Below are 20,249 nucleotides of genomic sequence, written 5' to 3'. Positions count from 1 at the left end.
TCCTCCTGGTAATTAGATTGTGGAATCAGGCTGTAAGCACCATGTCTTAGCCAGAGAGTGAGAGCTTTGCCTGCGGTCCTTGTGGAAATCCATTTTTCAACTGGGTCTTTGTTCTTAAGACCTTGTTCCATGAGGCAAAGACCTGTTCAGGGAAGACAGCAGCCACTGTTGATTGATGGCCAGGCCCGTGCCAGTTCTTGTGCTGGCCACTCCTGTAATCCTCTCCTCAACAGCGAGCACAGTGGGTTTTTATCATCGTCATCATCTTCTGAGAAGGAAATTGAGGCTAATGGAAGTCAAGTGGCTTGCCCAAGGTTGCATGGGTGATAAGGAGCAGTGCTGACATTTGAACCCAGCCTCCTCTGGGTCCAGCGGCTTCCTCTGCTCCCTCCACTGTGCATTCTGTGTCGATGAGCCCTCCACCCACTGCCCCCTTTCCCTCCAGTCCTGCCTTGCCCAGTGCTCCCTGCTGGAGCCCTGGGTCACTGTGCTGGGGATGCTCTTTCTCCTGTGGTTCTGCCTACATTACCCTCCCTGCCCCCTCCTATCTCATCCCGCTGGGCAGCACTTTCTGTCGGGTCCCACACACGCCCCACTGCCCGCTGTCACTCGACCCATCGCGTCTGTGGCTTCCCTACTTACACAGCACTTCTACTGTCTAGACAGGGGGCTGTCCTTCCATGGTTTTGCTGTTATTTTGTCTTCCCAAATAGACGAAGGCTGCTGAGCTTAGGGGTGGGTTTCTGCTTCGTGAATGAGCACTGAACCAGGTGTCCTAGGGCATGGGTTTGAGTCCCAGCTCACTCCTCTATATCTGGTTGGCATCAGCTAAGGCACCGACCTTCCCTGAGCCTCCCCTTCCCCACCTGGCCCGTGCTGCTGCCTCTGCTCCTCCATTGTAGGACAGGATAGAGGCTCCAGCGAGGGCTCTGTGGGGCTCTGTTGCTGCAGCTGGCTGGCTGACCTGAGGGGGCCTTCCTCAGGGCCTAGCATGAATAGCCAGGGCTTAAGGGACTACAGGGTCGGATGCTTACTACTCAAATAGAAACCTAGTGAGTTAGCTTTAAGGTACATTTTTAAAATGTTTATTTATCTTTGAGAGACCACAAGTGGGGGAGGGGCAGAGAGAGGGGGACAGAGGATCTGAAGTGGTCTCTGCACTGACAGCAGAGAGCCCGATGCAGGGCTCGAACTCATGAACTGCGAGATCATGACTTGAGCCAAAGTCAGACGCTTGACTGACTCAGCCACCCAGGTGCCCCAGAAACCTAGTGAGTTGGCTTTAATGGGGACTTCTCATCATCTGCCTAAGCTCTTGATTTTATAGATGAGGAAACTGAAGCCCAAAGAAGAAAGATGATACTTCCCTCGTTCACAAAGTTTTAATTTGGAGTGGGGAGGGCATTGGAGGACCCTTCAGATTTTATTTAATGACTTTCTTTTTTCCCCTCTCAAGGAATATCTTCCAATTATAGTGATGATTCTCCATATAGCTGGTCATTTCCACCTTATCATCCCTCCTCTGAAAAGTATGAAAACACCAAGGTAAGGATGTGAAAGAGGTGGTATTCTGTAGAGGAACTGCTTTTTTTTCCTGTTTAGCAAATTAAGGTTAACTGCTGTATATGTCACATGTTCTTTCAGGTTGGTTATACAGTGAAGTCTGTGATCGTGACGTGGCAGAGACAGATGTCGGGATCTTTAGCATTAGATCCGCTGGGAGAGGTGGCTTCGTTTTAGAAGCACATGGATATGGCTTGTTCTAGAACCTTATGCTCTAGTGTGTAAGGCTCATTTAATGGCTGCCGGGTGCTTACTCTGGGTAGGGAGAAGAGTGGCTTGTCCTCCAGGGGCCTTGGCCCAAGTTGGGAGAAAGGCATATGTACATATATATGTCTGTCTCTCTGTCTCAGGCCTAACGGATAGGATCAGGTGCTGAGACCTTTGACGGGGGTTTTGAAATTTTAGAGCATTACAGAAAAAAAAAGGAGTCTGCAGAGAACTTTAATCTTAGTGTAGAGGAACCTGCAATGTAGAAATGAAACTAAACACCACATTTAAAACATTCAGAAAAGCAGCTGGAGAACTGAGATAGGACATAACTCCTCTGAGGTTTTTAAAGACCTCATATGGAGGGGGGATGTGGATTTGGGGGAGGCGGTTGGTCAGGGGAGAGGAGTATTCTAAATTTTTGACAACCTTCCATTTCAGAATACACAGCAAGAGCTCAGGGCTCTGGCCTTTGGCCTGTGCCTTGAGTACTACCAGAGTGACACTGGGAAGACATGTCTCAATGCTTTCATCCCCTGAAGCCGTTTTGAGAGTTTTTAGTGACCTCACTTATAAATGCTGGCTTCTGTCCTCACTCCCCACATTCATCCTCAGAGCAGTGGGTCTGACTGTCCCAGACCCCCGTGAGTGCTGCAGCTCATGTGTAGCTATAGGGTGAGCAGGTGCTGGGCTGTCTTGCCTGGGGGCGGTGTGGCCAAGATTGGCCCGTGAAAGAATGCTGCTTTTTGGGATGGGGCAGCAGCAGCTGAGTGTTTGTGAGGCCAAAATCATGGTCAGAACTGACCTTGGCCTTGTGGGCACTATGACCACTTTGGGCAATGAAGCAATAGGTTCCATTCTGTGCATGGCATCATTGAAGATGTGGAAATTCCATGGATTGTGACCTTATCCAGTTGACTGGGACTTTGTCACTCATAAGTCTTAGTCTGTCTTTGAAATTGAAGACGGGTTTTTTTTTGTTGTTAAAAAAATGTTTTGAGATATAATCGATACACCATAAAAGTCACCCTTTTAATGTGTGCAATTCAGTGATTTTTAGTATGCTCAGGGTTGTGCAGCCATCAACAAATCCATTTAAGAGCATTTCCATTACTCCGGAAAGTATGTGGGTAGCCATTACCATTCATTCCCCATTTTCTCTGAACTCTCGGCCTATGGCAACAACTGATCTACTTTCTTTCTCTATGGATTTGCCTATTCTGGACATTTTGTGTAAATGGAATCATACAGTATATGGCGTTTGTGTTTGGCTTCATTCATAGTGTTCCTGAGGCTCATCCACATTGTAGCATGTATCAGAACTTCATTACCTTTTTTTTTTTTAAAGATTTTATTTTTAAGTCCTCTCCACCCAGTATGGAGCTTGAACCCACAAACTCGAGATCGAGAGTTGCATGCCTACTGACCGAGCCAGCTAAGCTCCCCAAAGCTTCATTACTTTTTATAGCCAAATGGTATTCCATTGTACGGAGGAGATAACACGTTTTATTTATCTGTTCATCAGCTGATGGACATTTGGGTTTCCACTCTTTGGCTACTATCAGTAATACTGCTATTCACGTACAGGTGTTCGTGTGGCTTAACTTTTCATTTCTCTTAGGTGGAACTGCCAGGTCAAGTATCTGTGTGGACGTAGGTTTTAATTTTTTCCTGGTATCCACCTAGGTGTAGAATTGCTGGGTTACACACTAACTCTATGTTTCACTGTTTGAGGAACCCCCTGAGTGTTTTCCACAGTGACTGTAGCATTTCACATCCCCAGCAGCATGTATGAAGGCTCTGGTTTCTGCCCATCCTTGCCAGCACTTGTTAATGTCCAGTTTAAAAAATTCTAGCCATGCTAGTATTATTGTCTGTCCAGTTTTAAAAATTCTAGCCATTGTAGTGGGTGGGAAGTGGTATCTCATTTTGGGTTTCACTTGTGTTTCCATGACGACTAATGACATGAAGCATCTTTACATGTGCTTTTTGGCCACTTATCTGTCTTGTCTGGAGAAATCTCTGTTCAAGTACCTTGTCCATTTTTTAATTCGCTTATTTTTTTTTTTATTGAGCTGGAGACAAATTTGTTTTGGTCATTCGTTTACATGGGCTTCCTTTAATTAATTAAGGCCTGGAGACAGAAGATGAACAGCAAGAAGCTAAGTGCTGGTGGATTTCTGGCCCAGGCCAGAAAAGACGAAACGTTTCTCTGTTTTAGTTCTAGTTCATGTGTGCCCGACCACTTTGAATGATGAAGATTTACAGGCTAGTGATATGAATATTAAATCCTCTGTGTGTGCAGCCTTCATGACTCCTGTTTCTTGCATTTCAAGAGCTGACAGCGTTACATATTTTGTTTTCAAAGACATGCAGGGGGCCGGACGGACAGCTCCATGCCAACCTGCTTTGCCCTGTGGATGTGGCGGATGTGCCGGAGGGCACCTTGCCTGACAAACAGAGCACCGAGCAAGCTATACGGTTGTTGGAAAAGATGAAAACGTCAGCCAGTCCTTTCTTCCTGGCTGTTGGGTATCATAAGCCGCACATCCCCTTCAGATACCCCAAGGTGAAGATCTGGCTGAGGGTTGATCCAGCACAGCTGTGACAGCTCTGTCCTTTCTCGAAGGAGAGATTAGTGTAGTGAGGGCGGCCGCATCCTGCCGGCCCTGTCGCTGGGGTGACTGATGGCACTACTGTACTCAGTGGTGTGGAGATGGGATGCAGAGGTCAAGGCTAAGAAGTAGACTTGGGGTATGTAAGAATCTTGTTGGAAATGCTTGGTTTTCTGCCTCCCCCACTGGAGGGTTTTAGTTTTTTTCTCTTGGACTCCATGAGCATGTGCTGGGTTGGATGGTAAGATCACCAGAGATAAGGGAGTCAGAGCCGGCTGCCAAGGCCCTCGGTAAGGGATGGTCCTTGGGGGCACAGTTCCAAGGAACGTGAAGCCGTGTTCAGTAGTTGGAACTCCCCCTGAGCCTGGTGGGTCAGATCCCTTCAACACAGGGCACTGCTTGCATGTCTGTCATTCAGAGCATGTAGTCTCTGCTGTTTAAAAATCCTTTTCAGTTTTTCCCTGTCGTGTCTTCCCCAGGCCTAAGCAGCCCATTCTTTTGACTTTGTAAAGAATGCCCCTCACTAGTGATGGATGTAGAGAGCAAAAGACATGTTCTTTGATGCTCTGACTGGCGCAGGGGATCTGGCCCTCCCAGCCGGGGTTAACCTGGCAGTCCTGGCTGCTCTCCTTAGAAAGGTCTGCTTGTGAGGCTGGGCTTTGGCTGGCCTCTGGGAAGCTGGAGTTGGCACCGCTCCCAGAGCGATGAGTGGCTTTCTGTGCCCAAACTGTTGACGCAAACTCCCGCTCTCCTGCCTGGAGTCTGCAGTTTGGGTATGTGAGGGCAGAGGGTGCCCGGGGGAGTGACCCCAGGAAGCAGCCCGGGTGCTGAGGCTTTAACGAGCTTCCGTGCCGGCAGCGTTTCACACATGTTGGCACACCGCTCCCTGCTGGGAGGATTAAGCACATCCTGTGTGACCTCACTGGGAGAGGATTCTGGAAACTTGTGCCTGGTCTCCCTTGGGCATTGCCCACGTGGCTTTGCTGATTGTGTCTGCTGCCCTTGCACTGTCATCAGGCACAACCACGGGCGTGCCTGAGCACGTTCTGTGAGCAACTCCCAGCGTGTTGCCAAACCGGAGGGAGGTTTTGGGAACTGGAAACACCCTTCCACGCCTTTTCCACTTGGAGGGGAGGTGGGAAGTGGGGATGGGAATAGGAGGGTATTCATATATAGGAGAAAAGAGAGCCGTTGCTGCTTGGTTCATAGAAAACGAGTGGCGATATCATTACCATTGGCATCTTGTGAGTGTGACCTCAAGTCTGACTTTGTAGTGTCAGTGAGCTGCCGTGTAAGTGCATCACAGGCTTAAAAAGGCAGTATAAATATCTGTAGAGTCCCAGCCTTGTGCCTCTGCCAGAAAAGAATGACAACCTGGTGTCTTTGTGTGCTTTTCCCCCAAGGAATTTCAGAAGCTGTATCCCTTGGAGAACATCACCCTGGCTCCCGATCCCCAGGTGCCTGCTGGCCTCCCTCCTGTGGCCTACAACCCTTGGATGGACATCAGGCAGCGGGAGGACGTCCAAGCCTTGAACCTCAGTGTGCCCTATGGCCCAATTCCTGTGGATTTTCAGGTACCAAGGACATATTTGAGGGAATTATTGGGCACTTCTGGTGTGATGTCATTGGTGACACCACTTTTCTCCATAGACACCACTCTACCCATCGTGTCTTCCTAAGAATCTTCTCTGTGCTAGGTGTCTTGTGAGGTGCTGAGGGTGGGGTGGTCTGGAGGAATTTCGGATGTAGGGGGTGCTGAGTGGATGTAGTCTCCCAATCAGTGTCTCCACTTCCAAAGAAGGAGGCATCTGGAGATTTGGTGATTCACAGGACATAGGCACCGGGGTAGGGAGGAGGCCTGGACGACCATCACTAACTCATGGGGGTGCTGTTCAATCCAGGTGACAGCTCATCAGCTATGGGACGGCGGGCAGCTCCTGTGTAGCCCAGAATGTTTGTTTTGCTGGCACTGGCAGGTCCTCTCTGTGGGGAAGCCTGCACAGGTACCCATCACTCTCAGGCGGTGGTGTGGTGGGCAGGGCCTTGACACAGAGGGAACTGGGGCACCGACGTGGCTGTCCCGCTGCGACATCTGATGTCCCTTTGCCATCGCGTGGGGGTGGAGCAGCCAGAGTTAGAATCCTCATGCTGACTCATCAGTCACCCTCCCCCTGGAGTACAGAAACCGTGCTGACCAATGCTCTTTCTGGACTATTCCACACGCAGCCCTGCCCTTCTGTTACTATGTGAATACACCAATAGGCAATCTACCATGGAAGGTAGACGGCAGTGTTTTTAAAGGCTGCTTCCTGGACCGCCTGCATCAGAATCCCCACAGGGGCTTCTTATAAGCACAGAGTCCTGGCGTCACTCAGATTTAGGGAGTTGGGAGCTTGAAGTGGGTCCTGAGAACTTGCATTTGCAAAAGCACACCTGGCGATTCTGATGCACTCAGAGGTTTGGAAATACTGCTACAGGACACAGTTCCAAACACCACAAAAGGGTGAGGGATGTGCACCCCTCGTATCTGTTGGACTCCTGAGGTTCGGAGGGCAGTGGTGAGAGTTTGGAGAGGAGTAGATTCACCACTTGGTCCCATTCCTAACTTCCCGATGCCGGGGTTCTGAGAGCAAGGCTGCGTGAATTGCAGCTCTGAGGCCACACCTGGATGTTAGTGACGGCCACTTAAAATGTTCTTGAAATGGGACTGTGTCCCAGGAAGGGTGCCCAGTGTTTTATGTTGCTATCTCGCTTGGTCTGCATGGGAAGCTAGTGAGGTACCTGCCGTTGCTGTTGTCCAGGCTTCTCAATGGTCTGGATTCGAATTCCCGTTCTGCCCCATACCAGCTGCACAACCCATGGCAAGTCATTTTACGTCTCTGAGCCTCAGCTTCCTTCTCTGTAAAATGGAAACGAGGTGGAGAAAGGTTTTCAGCAGGGAGCACAGAGCACATACGAAAGCGTCTAAGTGTGAGCTGCGTGTGAGGGCTCCTTCAGGTGCTCTCCTCCCCTCCCCACACCCGTCCTCACGGGTGGTGCAGCCGCCCAGAGGACCTCCCTGGTGTGCTTGTGTGCTCCTGCCTCTGCACACTCACCTTGAACTTGGGCCCTGCTCACTGTCCTCTCGCAGCTTTGGGTGTCTGTGCCCAGGCCGCATCTCACTCCACTCTTGAGTGTCTCAATTCTGCCCTCTCCAGCCTCTGGCCCTCTTCCTCAGCTCCACATGAGCCAGTGACCTCAGGGGCCACACTCGGGGTTTGCCACCTCCCGGGTCCACTCCTGCTCGGTCATCACCCCGACTGACCGCAGTCTCTTCTTCTCACAGCTCCCTCGCTCCATGTCTCCGTTCTCCACATGCCTCATGGGGATTGTGAGTGTGGCCCTCTCCTCTCCCCCTGGGTCCTGTCCCCTCTGGAGTCTCCTCCTGGGCAGGTCGCTTACTGTTCTTGCCAGCTCCTCAGTACACTTGTGCTCCGATCACACAATGGTCCCACCACCCACTCTGCTCTGAAACCCAAGTCCTGAGGCTGCTGGAGTGAACCCGGGCAGCCATGAGGTGGAGACACGCTCATGGGCCCAGCCTCCAGCCCCAGCAGCCCATCCATGGGGGCTCTCTGCTCAGCACTCCCTTGACCTGTGCGGCCGCTGAGAACCCGTGCCACTCTCCTCCTGCCCCTTCTACCCCTCTGCCCCATCTCTCAGCAGATGATGCCACTTGGGATTTCAGAAATGGAGGCTGGTGGACAGCCCCGGGGAGGGGACACCCAGGATGTGTGTGGGTACTGACCTGGGCCATGTCCCCCTGGCCAGCTGTGTGTCTCCAGGCACAGCTCTCCACCTCTCCGAGCCCTGGAATCTTCCCGTGTCATATGGGAATGTTAATGCTCACCGTAAAGGGTGGCTCCGAGGATCGGGTGGCACCCGGCAAATATTTGGTAAACAGCGCTGTTGGTAATGCCCCTTACCGGTCGCCAGAATCGTGCATGCTCGTGTGCTGGGCTGTGGCCATCTCCCTCATCTCGGAAGAAGAACAGCAGGGAACACCCCCACCCCACCCCCTCGTCCCATCGCCATGAGCTCCTCCTTCCTCAGAATGGAACCTTGTTTGGAATCAGGGTCATTGCAGATGTCATTAGTTAAAATGAGGTCATACTGGAGCGGCACCTGGGTGGCTTAGTTGGTTAAGCATCTGATTTTGGCCCAGGTGATGATTTTGCGGTTTCGCGAGTTCAAGCCCCATGTCAGGCTCTGCGATACAGCACAGAGCCTGCTTGGGATTCTCTCTCTCCCTCTCCCTCTCTCTGTCTCTCTGCACTTCCCCCGCTTGTGTGCATTTTCTCTCTCTTCTCTCTCTCTCAAAAATAAACATTTTTTTAAAAAAAAGATGAGGTCATACTGGAGTCGTATGACCTGTGTTCTTGTACACAGGAAGAAGGCCATGTGAGGAGGGAGGCAGAGATTGGGGTGATGTGGCCATAAGCCCATGGGCACCAAGGATGCCGGGCACCAGCATAAGCTGGAAGAGGCAGCCCCCTCCCTCAGAGCTGGCAGAGAGAACCTGGCTCTGCCGACACCTGGATCTCGGACTCTGGCCACCGGAACTGGGAGACAGAACATTTCTATTGTTCTAAGCCCCCCAGTTTCTGGTCCTTTGGGAGTGAATAGAGCTTTGGTGGGGTCTTTGGTGCCACCCTCACTGGGAGTTTGGAGTGCCTGGGGGATGAGTTTCAGTGTACGGGGCCATTTCCTGGGACCCATAAGATTATGTGAAGGAGACAGAAGGGGATAGTAAGTGGCACATCCATCTGCTGTGATCTGTGCCCTAAAGTGAAATCTGATTCACTTAGAAAATAATCTTCCTTTTGGATCTGCTGCGGACCCAGATTTCGCCGGGACCATGTGGGCAAGGGGCTATGGATGGTGGGGAAACACACGTTATGTTTTGGCTGAGAGAGTTAAGGGCGTCAGTGGCGGAATGCTCAGGTGACACTCTTCTGTGCGCCACTGCAATTCCAATTGCACTCACTCTCTTTTTTTTAATGTGCAGCGGAAAATCCGCCAGAGCTACTTTGCCTCTGTTTCGTATTTGGATACACAGGTTGGCCACCTTTTGAGTGCTTTGGATGATCTCCAGCTGACCAATAGCACAATCATTGCATTTGCCTCAGATCATGGTAAGCATTTTCAAATACCTTGGTGAGTCACGCAAAACATAGGAACTTTTCTGTGAAATGTGCTTTTCTAGATTGCCTTAAACATAGGCGTGTTCTCTTTTGAGAATCAGCAGTGCCCCAAGTCTGGGGTCTCAGGGTGCTTTTATGATTGTCCTATTAGTCCTGGGACCTCTCTCCGTGGGGGCGGGGCCTCTTTTGGGTACAAGGAGCGTCTTGGATGCTTGGGAGGGGAGCTGATAGCAACCTTTTTTTTTTTTTATTGATGAACTCAGCAGGAACCCTCCATTTGTGTCGGGAGCCCTTTTAACCCATGCTGCTCATCTAGACTGTTGGAGGATTTCAGTTTTTCTTAGGAGGTTCCAGAAGAATCCTGGCAGGGCCCCACAAGGCCCTCAGACCTGACTGCACCCCTCTACTCCCAGTCCCGATGTTCTCTCTGCCAAGAGCCTGGGGCTCGCAGTGCTTTCTCTCTTTTAATTAAGGCAGTTTCCTACTTTTCCAAAAATGGAAACAGTTTATTTAAAACTTTTTTTCTTAATTTGAAATTTTTATCAAGCTCAAGAATAGAGGCTAAACAACACCCCCCAGTCCCCATCACCCTGCTCCCACATGCCCGAGGCTAACTGGTGCTGACAGATCTGGGATCCGTTTGGCAGCCTTTGGTTGTATATATACATGTGGCGGTGGAGTGTGTGTGTGTGTGTGTGTCATATATAGTCATGGAACAAGGCAGAATCGATTGTGCTTATAAACTGTTTTGTTCCCTAGTTTGCTTTTTCCACCTAATGTCACAGACAGTTCTCCATGTGATTTCTCACAGGCCTGCCATAAGCCTTGTAAAGTCCCACATCATTTTGTCTTCTGTGGAGGCATCCTAAGTTTTCGCTGTTTCCTGATGGTTTGCCATCCCCTCTGGCCCCTCTTTCCCGTGCCCAGTTCCTCTTTCAGTGCTCACACAGTCTGGTGCACCCATGAAGGCCAGGCCCACACGGAAGCTCTCTTTGCTCTGAGGCAGCTGCACTGATGACAGATGGCCCTCCTGAGACTTCCCACCTCCCAACCACAAAAGCCTTCTCCAATCCATACATGGCAGCTTGATGTGGCTTTGGTTATTTTGTAACACGAACTACTCAATGTGCAATCTCTTTCATCTTTTTTATGTCAAAACGGGTGCTCCGATGCAGACATTAGAAATTACCAGCCTGGTTTGCAAGGGATGGATGTTTTAAGTCAGTGTTAAGAGGTTTTTTTGTTTTTTTTGTTTTTTTTTATCAAGGTTAAGGATCTCAAATCAAGTTATATTTGTTTGGTCTGTGGTATATTTTAAAAATTGAATAAGCTATCCTTGTCTTTTTAAAATGTGAGTGATAGTGCCACAGTGTCACAGCTCATTGTTCGGCGGCATGCCATCAGGCGCAGACCTGAGCCTGCGGGACTTGTGTCAAGGGAGGCCAGCCCAGGGCTGGGCAGCGGCAGCGCTGGCTGTTGGAGCCCCCGTCCAGGCAAGGGGAGCCCCTCTCAGCAGGGGCGGCACGTCTGTGCGGGGCCATGGGTCCCTCAGCACCCAGCCTGGGTGCAATTGCTAGTTGTTTGCTAAAAGAAGATAGTTTCATTTGAGAATTTAGTATTTTTTTTTCCTTTTAGAGTTTCCTTTTAGAGTTTCCTCACTCAGGACAAAGGTCTAACTTCAAATAAAGCAATACTTAGATTTAGGGGAAGTCCCCTTTTTGTGGTCATTATAGAGGAATTTCTTCTGATGAGTGTTTGTTTCCTCTGGTTTTTACAACAGGAAATGAAACGGTATCTAAAGTGGGCAATGAATAATATCATTATTCGTTTTCTGTCGTTCTGTGCTTTTTATGACCCAGGGTGGGCTCTAGGTGAACATGGAGAATGGGCCAAATACAGCAATTTTGACGTCGCTACCCGCGTGCCCCTGATGTTCTATGTTCCCGGGAGGACGGCTCCGCTTCCAGAGGCAGGAGAGGAGCTTTTCCCTTACATCGACCCTTTCGATTCTGTGTTGGAATTGATGGAGCCAGGTATAAAATACACCGGAGTGATGTTGCTTGATAGTAAGCTTTCTTTAGTTTACATGTAAATCACCTTACCAGTTCAGAGCCCAGGGCTTACCTGGTCTGTCTTCCTGCCTGGTGTTGGCATTCCTGAGTACCTCCGGGTCAGGGAGGGGTGGCAGGGCCAGAGCCACCAAGTACGGCCCTCGTCCACGAGGAGCATGGAAGATGAGGAGTCAGGAAGGAGTAGGTGGCACCCCCAGGATGAGGAGGACTATCGTGGTGGTGACAATAGTGCGCTCCAAAGCTGGGAGGCAGGGGTGACAGACTCCACCAGGGCTGGGGCTGTCCCCCTACAGATGAGCATAACTCTTGCCTGCACACTTCTACGGGGACTCGGCCCTTTGTGAGGAAGACATTTGCTGTTTTGGCAGCTTACCGGTCTAGTGAGCTGCTGGATCTATCAAGTAGGCCAGGTGACCTGCTTCCGCAACAATGAGCAAGTTTACTTTGACTTCCACGTGCCAGTCCATCCCAGCCTTGAAAATGACACCAATACCTCTCTTCTCTAGGCTGAGATCCCCAGGCCTGCAGCCGTTCTTTCAGGCCCACAGTTATTGTGGCTTCTGTCTTCCAGAAACTCCAGTTTAAGAAAAAGATTTCCAGAAATGTCCCTTGAACAAGATACCCCTTGCTATAGCATGGGGCAATCTGTGCAGGTTCTTTGTGAATTACTTCCTAAGTTGATCTGCTCAGTGCAGAGACGAGTCATGTACTTCAGATGACATTTGTTTTTTTAGGGGTACGTTTTCCATGAACTCTCAGAAGCCAGGTTGTTCCCTTTCTGGACTTCTTTCTTTATTTAATCCATCTAAATCCATTTAACATCTAAATCTTGCCCTTTATATTGATTTCTATTAAAAATTTTTTTCCTTGGTTCTGGCCTATCATCCTGGCCTTTCTGGATCTTTCTCAGTTTGCTTTAAACAGCCCAATTTTATTTTCTCTACACATGATTTTCGTGTGCTGCATGCTTTGCCTTCTTTCAAGTCATTGATAAGGTTAAACCTTTTCAAGGCATGATTATAGCCCTTTGTTTCCTTGGAGAAATCTGACCAGTTGAGAATGTTTTGTGTGTTTTTTTTTGAAACTTTTTTGGGGAGGTGTTCAGCAAGTTGTAAATTCACATAACTGCACTGTTCCCAGTTTATGCCCCAATTTTATCTCCAGCCTCTGTCTCTTCCCTGAACTTTGGGACTTGGGTTTCCAACAGCTTGTCCCACTTGGCCAGCCTGACGTGCCCAAGCTGGGCTTCTGGCCTTTCACTGTAAGACCCTCTTGGCCCTCTTTTCCCTCTCAGGGAATGGCTGTGCTGACTCAGGCCAAAAAATCGTGGAGTCCTCCTGACCCCTGCCTCTCTTCTGTCCTCCATATGTAATACGTAGTCCTCATCAGCAAGCCTGTTGCTGTCCATTCAGTCTGTCTGTACTGCTTCTCACTGAGTCATGCTGCCACCCTGGGCCACACTGCCACCATCTCCTGCTGGATTCCTGCAGTGGCTTGCTGAAGTCTCCCTGGTTGTGCTCGTGGTCCCCTAGAGTTCCTCCTCCTCGCAGTGGCTGAAGTGATCCTGTTAAAACCCGAGTCAGGTGGTGTCACAGCCCTGCTCTGGAGCCTCCCACATACCTCACTGAGTGGAAGTCCTTATAGCAGCTGACAAGTCCTGATGGGATCTGGGCCCCCATTTCTCCCTGACCTCACCTTTTTACAGGCATCTGGGGTACCTGTCTTGGGCAGCAGCCCACAGTCTGGATTTGCGTCATTGCTTCCTCATGACTAGATTCAGGGTAAACATTTTTGACACACACACTGGACATGAGGTTGTGTGCTTCCTTGGTGTCACAGTGGGGGCACTCGGTGGTGGCATGTGCCATTGTTAGTGATGCCAGATTTGGTCCTGATTAAGGTTGCCATGTCAGCCAGGTCTTGCCATTTTGTAAAAGTATCTTTCTTTAAGCTTCTTTTCTTTTTATTTAACTTACAAATTAAATATGTTGAAATAAAATTGGGCAGTATAAAACGAATTCTTAAAGATCCAGAAAGGCCAGAATGATGGTCCAAAGCCCAGACCGGTTTTAATAGGAATCAACAGAAAGTACAGGATTGAGACTTTAAATGTGGATCCACCACAATGAGATGCCATTTCCTATCCATTATCAAAATCAACAGAAAACTCCAGCACTGGGATGGTGTGGAGAAACTGGAACCCTCACACTGCTGGTGGGGATGTAAAATGGTGCAGCCACTGTGGAAAATGGTTTAGCCATTCTTCAAAAAGTTAAAGGTAGAGTTAGCGCGTGACTGGGCAATTCCACTCCTAGGTATATAGCCCACAGAATTAAAAACAGGTATTCAAACAAAAACTTGTATCTGAATGTTCATAGTATTATTCATAATCGCCAGAAGGCTCAAGCACCCCAAGTATCCACTGCTGGATGAATAGATAGGCAAAATGTCGTCTCCCCACATAGTGGAATGTTACTCAGCTTTCAAGAAGGCAGGACATTCTGACACCTGCTACAACATGGATGAGCCTTGAGGACGTGATGCTCAGTGAAGTAAGCAGTCCTAAAAGGACAAATACTATGTGATGCCACTTATACGAGGTCTCTAGAGGAGCCAATGTCATAGAGACAGAAAGTAGGACAGTGGGTGCCAGGGGCTGGGGAGCAGGGGAGATGCGGAAGGTAGTGTTTAATGAGGAGAGACTCTGGTTCAGGAAGATGGAAACAGTTCTGGGCATGGATGGTGGTGATGGCTGCGGAACAGGGTGAATGTTTGTGATGCTGCTGAAGTGGACGCTACAACATGGGTCAGGTGGTAAGTTTGATGTTGTTTGTGTTCTCCCACAATCTAAAGGAGATGTGCTGACATCCAGGAAGGAGTCATCTGCAGGGTGACACTGTTGAGATTCTGAATATCCTGTCCCACAACAGATTTTTACCTGGTGGCTTGGGCTTCCGTGGGTGATCCTTGCCTGAATCAGTTATTACACTGATGGCTCCAAAATTCACATCATTTTTAAAAGTGCCAGCTGGTTGCGGGCACCTTCATTTTGTGTCCTCTAACTGGGTGAGGTGCCGAGTTGGCGTTGTTCCTAAACTCTTGGGCCAAAAATACATGTAAAAAAACAAAAGACAACGCGTGGTGCCCAGATGGGCTCCTGTCCTCATCCTGTTGGCCGTGCAGGCTTCCGTAAAGTAGTCCATTCAGCAGGATCGCTTCCTGTTTCAGGCCGGCGAGTCATGGACCTGGTGGAACTTCTTTCTCTCTCTCCTACGCTCGCGGGACTTGCTGGCCTGCACGTCCCACCTCGCTGTCCTGTTCCCTCGTTTCATGTGCAGCTGTGCCGAGAAGGCCAGAACCTTGGGAAGCATTTTCAACTCCAGGACCTGGGAGAGGACCCGCACCTTCGTGGTAATCCCCGTGAGTCTATTGCCTATAGCCAGTACCCCCGGCCCGCAGACTATCCTCAGTGGAATTCTGACAAGCCGAGCTTAAAAGATATAAAGGTCATGGGCTATTCCATACGCACGATAGACTATAGGTACACTGTGTGGGTTGGCTTTGATCCCCGTGAATTTCTGGCTAATTTTTCTGACGTCCATGCAGGGGAACTGTATTTTGTTGATTCCGACCCTCTGCAGGACCACAACATGTATAATGACTCCCAGGGCAGAGACCTTCTCCAGTCATTGATGCCTTGAGTCTTGCCAAGCACTGAGGAGGGCGTCCGTAATGTGCTCCCTTCCAGCTGGGGAGAGGAGGAGTTAGAGCTGGTTATTTGGCGATTACCCACAATATTGGAAGCAACCCGGGGGTAGGCAATCAAAGCGTGCATCAACAGTTTGGCCCAAGAATATGTAATAGCCCAGCCCTTTGATTCTTTATTGAGTCTTCATTTCTACTTGGTGATCGGACTGAACCATTCTTTCCCATTTTGAACAATCATAGCTTATTTATCGAATGGATAAGTGTAAAGCGAGCAAATGAAAATTGTCATTCTTTTAGCCATCAAGACCATAATAACCTAACGTAACGCTATAGTCAAGAAATACTGGAATTATTTGTGGAATTTAGTGCATTTCAAAAAGTAACCGTATGTCACATGCTGTTTAACACTAAGTTCCTGGTTGTTTTGTTTATAATTTAATAATTTATTTAGCCCAATATATTCAAAATATTATGTCAGTATTTCAGGTTTCTTTTTAAAATGTTAAATAATAATGCCAGATGCATTTAAGTCTTATCTTCAATTTTTGTTCTTAAGATTGCAAATTTTCCGGGGCGCCTGGGTGGCGCAGTCGGTTAAGCGTCCGACTTCAGCCAGGTCACGATCTCGCGGTCTGTGAGTTCGAGCCCCGCATCGGGCTCTGGGCTGATGGCTCAGAGCCTGGAGCCTGTTTCCGATTCTGTGTCTCCCTCTCTCTCTGCCCCTCCCCCGTTCATGCTCTGTCTCTCTCTGTCCCAAAAATAAATAAACGTTGAAAAAAAAAAAAGATTGCAAATTTTCAAAATCCAAAGATAAAATAGGCATGAAGTGATTAATGTGGAATCTAGGCATGAAGTGATTAGTGTGGAATCTCTATATCAAATGGTACGTAATGCTCAGTAAACCAGAGGCATGAAATGTATGGGAAATTCAGTTAAAAATGTTCAAAAAAAATGTTCAGAGATGTCTGGCCCAAGTAATAATTTGTTAGCAAGTAATATGACCCTTGACCTCAGAGATCACCTCTTGAAAGGCACTGTTATGTGTTACATTATACCTGTATCCATGAATTGAGTCACTCAAAACTGAAGCTTTTTCCTTCTTCAGGAATAGTTGGTTGCAGATATCCACTTATCCAGGAGGCCAGAAATATTTGACTTTTAATCGCTGATTAAAGACAACACTAATTTTATTAAATTCTAAATTATTTTGAGAATTGTTAAAACTTCATTAGTATAATATTAGGTGATTTCTAATCCCCTGGAATGTAGTTCTGTGTTCCCCAAACATGAAAGTAACCAGAAGGCAGGTGGTAGTAATAAGCTTAGCCTATTAAAGAGGGTGGGATCATCACAACTCCTGTTAATAACAGTGGAAGCTGATCAGTTATCAGTAGTCATCAGAGGAGTCAACCGCATTCTAAATCAATATCATGTGTAGTCCTGTATCAAAGTGAGTCATTTCTAGTAATTGTGTCTTTTAAGTGCATCAGTGCTTAATGGTAAATGCTTGTGAAACAAACTTCAGCAAATTAGGTTAAGTTACTTCTGTGTATTAAATTGTAACAAAAAAGGCAAGATATCATGTTAAGAGATTACTTCAAATCAGTAGTTTCAGACGGTTTTTTGTTTTTGTTGTTTTTTTTTACTAATTAGCCTACAGTAGAGGTGCATATGGTAACACAATGCTCTTCTAATTGATTGTGACTTAGTGTCCTGGCAACAACGGTTTCTAGTTGAAGAGTGAAGGGCCCTATTCATCTCTCCTGATCCTGAGGCTCATCTTTCTTCTGGATGCCTACGCTTTACTTGTCGGTGGGTTCCCTGGGCCTTTTATTTCTCCTTCTTTGTCCTTTTTACCGCTCTCATCACTTCCATGAAGATTTTTACAATCCAGTCTGCAAATTCCTCGTGACATATGTTCAATGTGTTTAGCTTTATCTCCTCCTCCACAGTTACAATGATAAGTTTGAACACAGGCCTTTATCTCACATCCGTGTGCTGTGCCTGTTGGCTGCAGTATGTACACTTCCTCATTTTTTCTCGCTCTATTTCTTGAGGCACAGCTTTCGTGTCAAAAATCGCCACGTTCTGCTTTCGCCAAAGTTGTTAGCTGAACTGCGCCAGAAAAGAGTGAAGTGGCAGATACATTGGGTGTGCAGCTGCTGTTTTGGCCCGTAATTCGCCAGGGTGACCAAAGCCATATCCGGAGCCGGGTCCACGTGGGGCGCTTTTGTGTGTGGATCCGCCTCTACCGGAAGTGCTTCTGTCTCGTCTCTCCTACTTGAGCACGCGGCGTCAGAGTGCTCCTTAGCTTTTAGTTTTTCTTGGCCTTCCCTTTACAGATCTCTCCCTTTAGAAGTTAAGGCTGCGTTTCACATTCGATGGGATGCACATACTCTCACAGGTTGTGGGGGGGCTTTCTATTTTTGACACCGAACCCAATTTAGAGCCACTGTTTGTTTCCTTTTGCACGTCTCTGGCACACGTTGGGATGACTAGCCGCTTTCTGGGTTTCCGATGTCCAAGTTGACCACGTTCCTTATCTTGACTCGGCCTAGAGTAAGCATATCTTTGTGGCTCCACGTGACCTTTCTCTGATCTCACTGAGCTCGACGTGTTTTATTAATGGTTCCACAGTCACTTTATTTGTAGAAAGCCCCATATCACCTGAGCAGGGGTTCTTTGATACAGTTCAGTTGAAACCAGACTAGTGACCCAAGAAAGGTTGAGTGGACCTGTCTCCATGGCTCACAAACATGAGGGTACGCCAGAACCACCCGAAGCCTTGCTAAAATCCAGCGTGCCAGACCCTGCCTGCCGAGGTTCTGATTCATTGCATCTGGGGTGGGGCCTGAGAATGTGCATTTCTTACAAATTACGCTGCTCCCCCGAAGGCCACACTTTGAGAATCACTGCCCCTAGTTGTGTGCTGTCCAGTGGCAACTAGGCACATGCGACTGTTTACATTAATTAAAATGAAATAAACATTTCAGAAGCAGAATCGAAGTTGCACTTGCCTATTTCAAGTGCTCATCAGCCCTGTATGATTAGTGGGCACCATATTGGATAGCACAGATCTAGAACCTTTCCATCGTGGCAGAAAGTGGAACAGAGCTGCCCAAGACTAACTGCGTGAGCTGGGTCCACCTAGCTGTTGGCAAGTCCCTCCTGTGAGCCGATTCTGCACCCTAGGTTTGCGTGCAAAGACTTGTCTGGAGGCGAGCCAGGGACGTCAGGTTGAAGCGTGGCGTCGGGAGCGCCCTCTGGCGATCGGCTCTTTCCTCCCCCACCGCTAGTGCCATCACCATCTCCCCAGCCCTTCTCACCTCCTTCCGAGTAGCTTACCTCCCCCTCCTCTTTCCTCCCTTGCCCCTGAAGAATCCACGTGTCTTCCTGAACTCCCTCTTTGATCCTGCCCTTTGAGAACACCGTCAGTGCCTACTACTGGGTCTCCTCAGACCTTCGTTGAGCAGTCAGAGTCTTCCCTGACTCCACAAAGCCCCTTTCCTCGGCTGACCAGTTTTCATACTGGTCCCTGACTCTCCCTGGCCAATCCCTACCTCCTTGCCCACCCCTAGGTTGTCCTACCCCCCTGTCCATTCATGACCATTCTTCACAGCCACTCACCTGCTCCTATCTCCAAGAAGCTGAGGCTTTGTGACTCTAGAGTGTGTCATGGCATGAAATGAACAGGAACATCACTAAAGAATCTTATGGCTGCTTTGGAAAAAGGTATCTTTTTCTGAACGCAAAATTAATGTGTTAATTACAGAAAAATTGGAAAACAAATACAGTAAAAGGTAAGAATATGCATCAGTATTTTGCCCCAAGATGGTCACTGAATATCGTGTCTTCTCTGGGGTATGAATGTTTTACATTGCTGTGATCATGCTCTGTGTTTTATCGTGCAGTTTTATATTATTTTTTTCACTAAGTATTATGTGTGGTTACTGCAAATTTCTGCAGATACTTTATGATGGTGGTAATATATTTTGTTGTGTACTTTTACCATAATTTACTTAACCTTCTTTCAAATTATTGAAAATTTAGCTTATTTCCCGATTTCCAGTATTGTAAATAATGCTGTGATGAACAACTTTGTGAATAAAATGTTTTTATGCACATCAAATGACTCCCTTAGGCTGGTCTCTCAGTGCCAAATTGTCAAAAGCTTCTCGATTTGGCCCCTCTCCCCACTCTCCTGCTACCTTAGGGTAGTAAAACTAAAAATAAAGCAAACAAGCATACAATAATAAAAAACATAAAACCAAAGACCCCCAGCAGACCCCACACCTAATGATAACAGGTGAAAGTGGCATCCTGTTTTACCTTCTAACTCTTTGCTTATTACCATCCTTAAACATTGCTCTCTCTGTAAAATTATTGGGCATTTGTATTTCCAGTTGTATTTCCAGTGAATTTGCCTTTAAATCTTGGTTATGGGTTTCACTTTTTAAAATAATCAAACAAATTACTCTTTCCCTGCGTGATTTTTTTTTCCCCGGTAAACACAGGGATCCTTCCAAATCTGGAGATTGAATAAATATTCATTTTCCTTTCCTGATTTTGTGGTTGCTTTTATACTTAAGTTACCCTGTCTCTTCACCCTGTTATCAGAATAATGTATGCTCATTGTATAAAATTTGGAAGACATACATGCCAGATGGTGAGGATGACCACCATGTCCAGAACATAGCCACTGTAGACATGTGTGCATTTCTCTTGGCTCTTTTTCCTACCCACATACATATGCACAGATGAAGACGTTTTTATCTGTACACAGATGAAATCCACATCCAATCCTGTATCCCACCTCTGTGATCTGAAATAACGTCGGCATTTTTTTTACATCATTAATGGCTTTTGGCAAGAAGTCATGATGAGTGTGCCACCCTTCCTAC

General features: G+C 47.8%; 1 protein-coding gene across 9 annotated transcripts in view; it reads left to right on the top strand.

Moving 5' to 3' along the window:
• The window catches only part of IDS (iduronate 2-sulfatase), a 79,802-nt gene that overhangs the window by 21,207 nt on the left and 38,346 nt on the right, over nt 1-20,249 (top strand). For 3 of the 9 annotated variants that reach the window (XM_053201786.1, XM_027054852.2, XM_027054853.2), the window contains 6 exons: nt 1,457-1,545; nt 4,139-4,339; nt 5,789-5,959; nt 9,433-9,559; nt 11,428-11,601; nt 14,869-15,917. In XM_053201786.1, the coding sequence (XP_053057761.1) occupies nt 1,457-1,545; nt 4,139-4,339; nt 5,789-5,959; nt 9,433-9,559; nt 11,428-11,601; nt 14,869-15,341 (1,235 nt within the window). In that variant the 3' untranslated portion in view covers nt 15,342-15,917. Of the gene's footprint in view, nt 1-1,456; nt 1,546-4,138; nt 4,340-5,788; nt 5,960-9,432; nt 9,560-11,427; nt 11,602-14,868; nt 15,918-17,057; nt 19,478-20,249 lie in introns of those variants that run through there. The other 6 variants (XM_053201792.1, XM_053201791.1, XM_053201789.1 and 3 more) reach the window with 6 other exon arrangements.

The sequence above is a fragment of the Acinonyx jubatus genome, chromosome X, assembly GCF_027475565.1.
Source record: "Acinonyx jubatus isolate Ajub_Pintada_27869175 chromosome X, VMU_Ajub_asm_v1.0, whole genome shotgun sequence".
NCBI classification, from domain to species: Eukaryota; Metazoa; Chordata; class Mammalia; order Carnivora; family Felidae; genus Acinonyx; species Acinonyx jubatus.
Note: the sequence above shows the minus strand (reverse complement) of the source record. Positions and strands in the feature narration are given on the sequence as shown.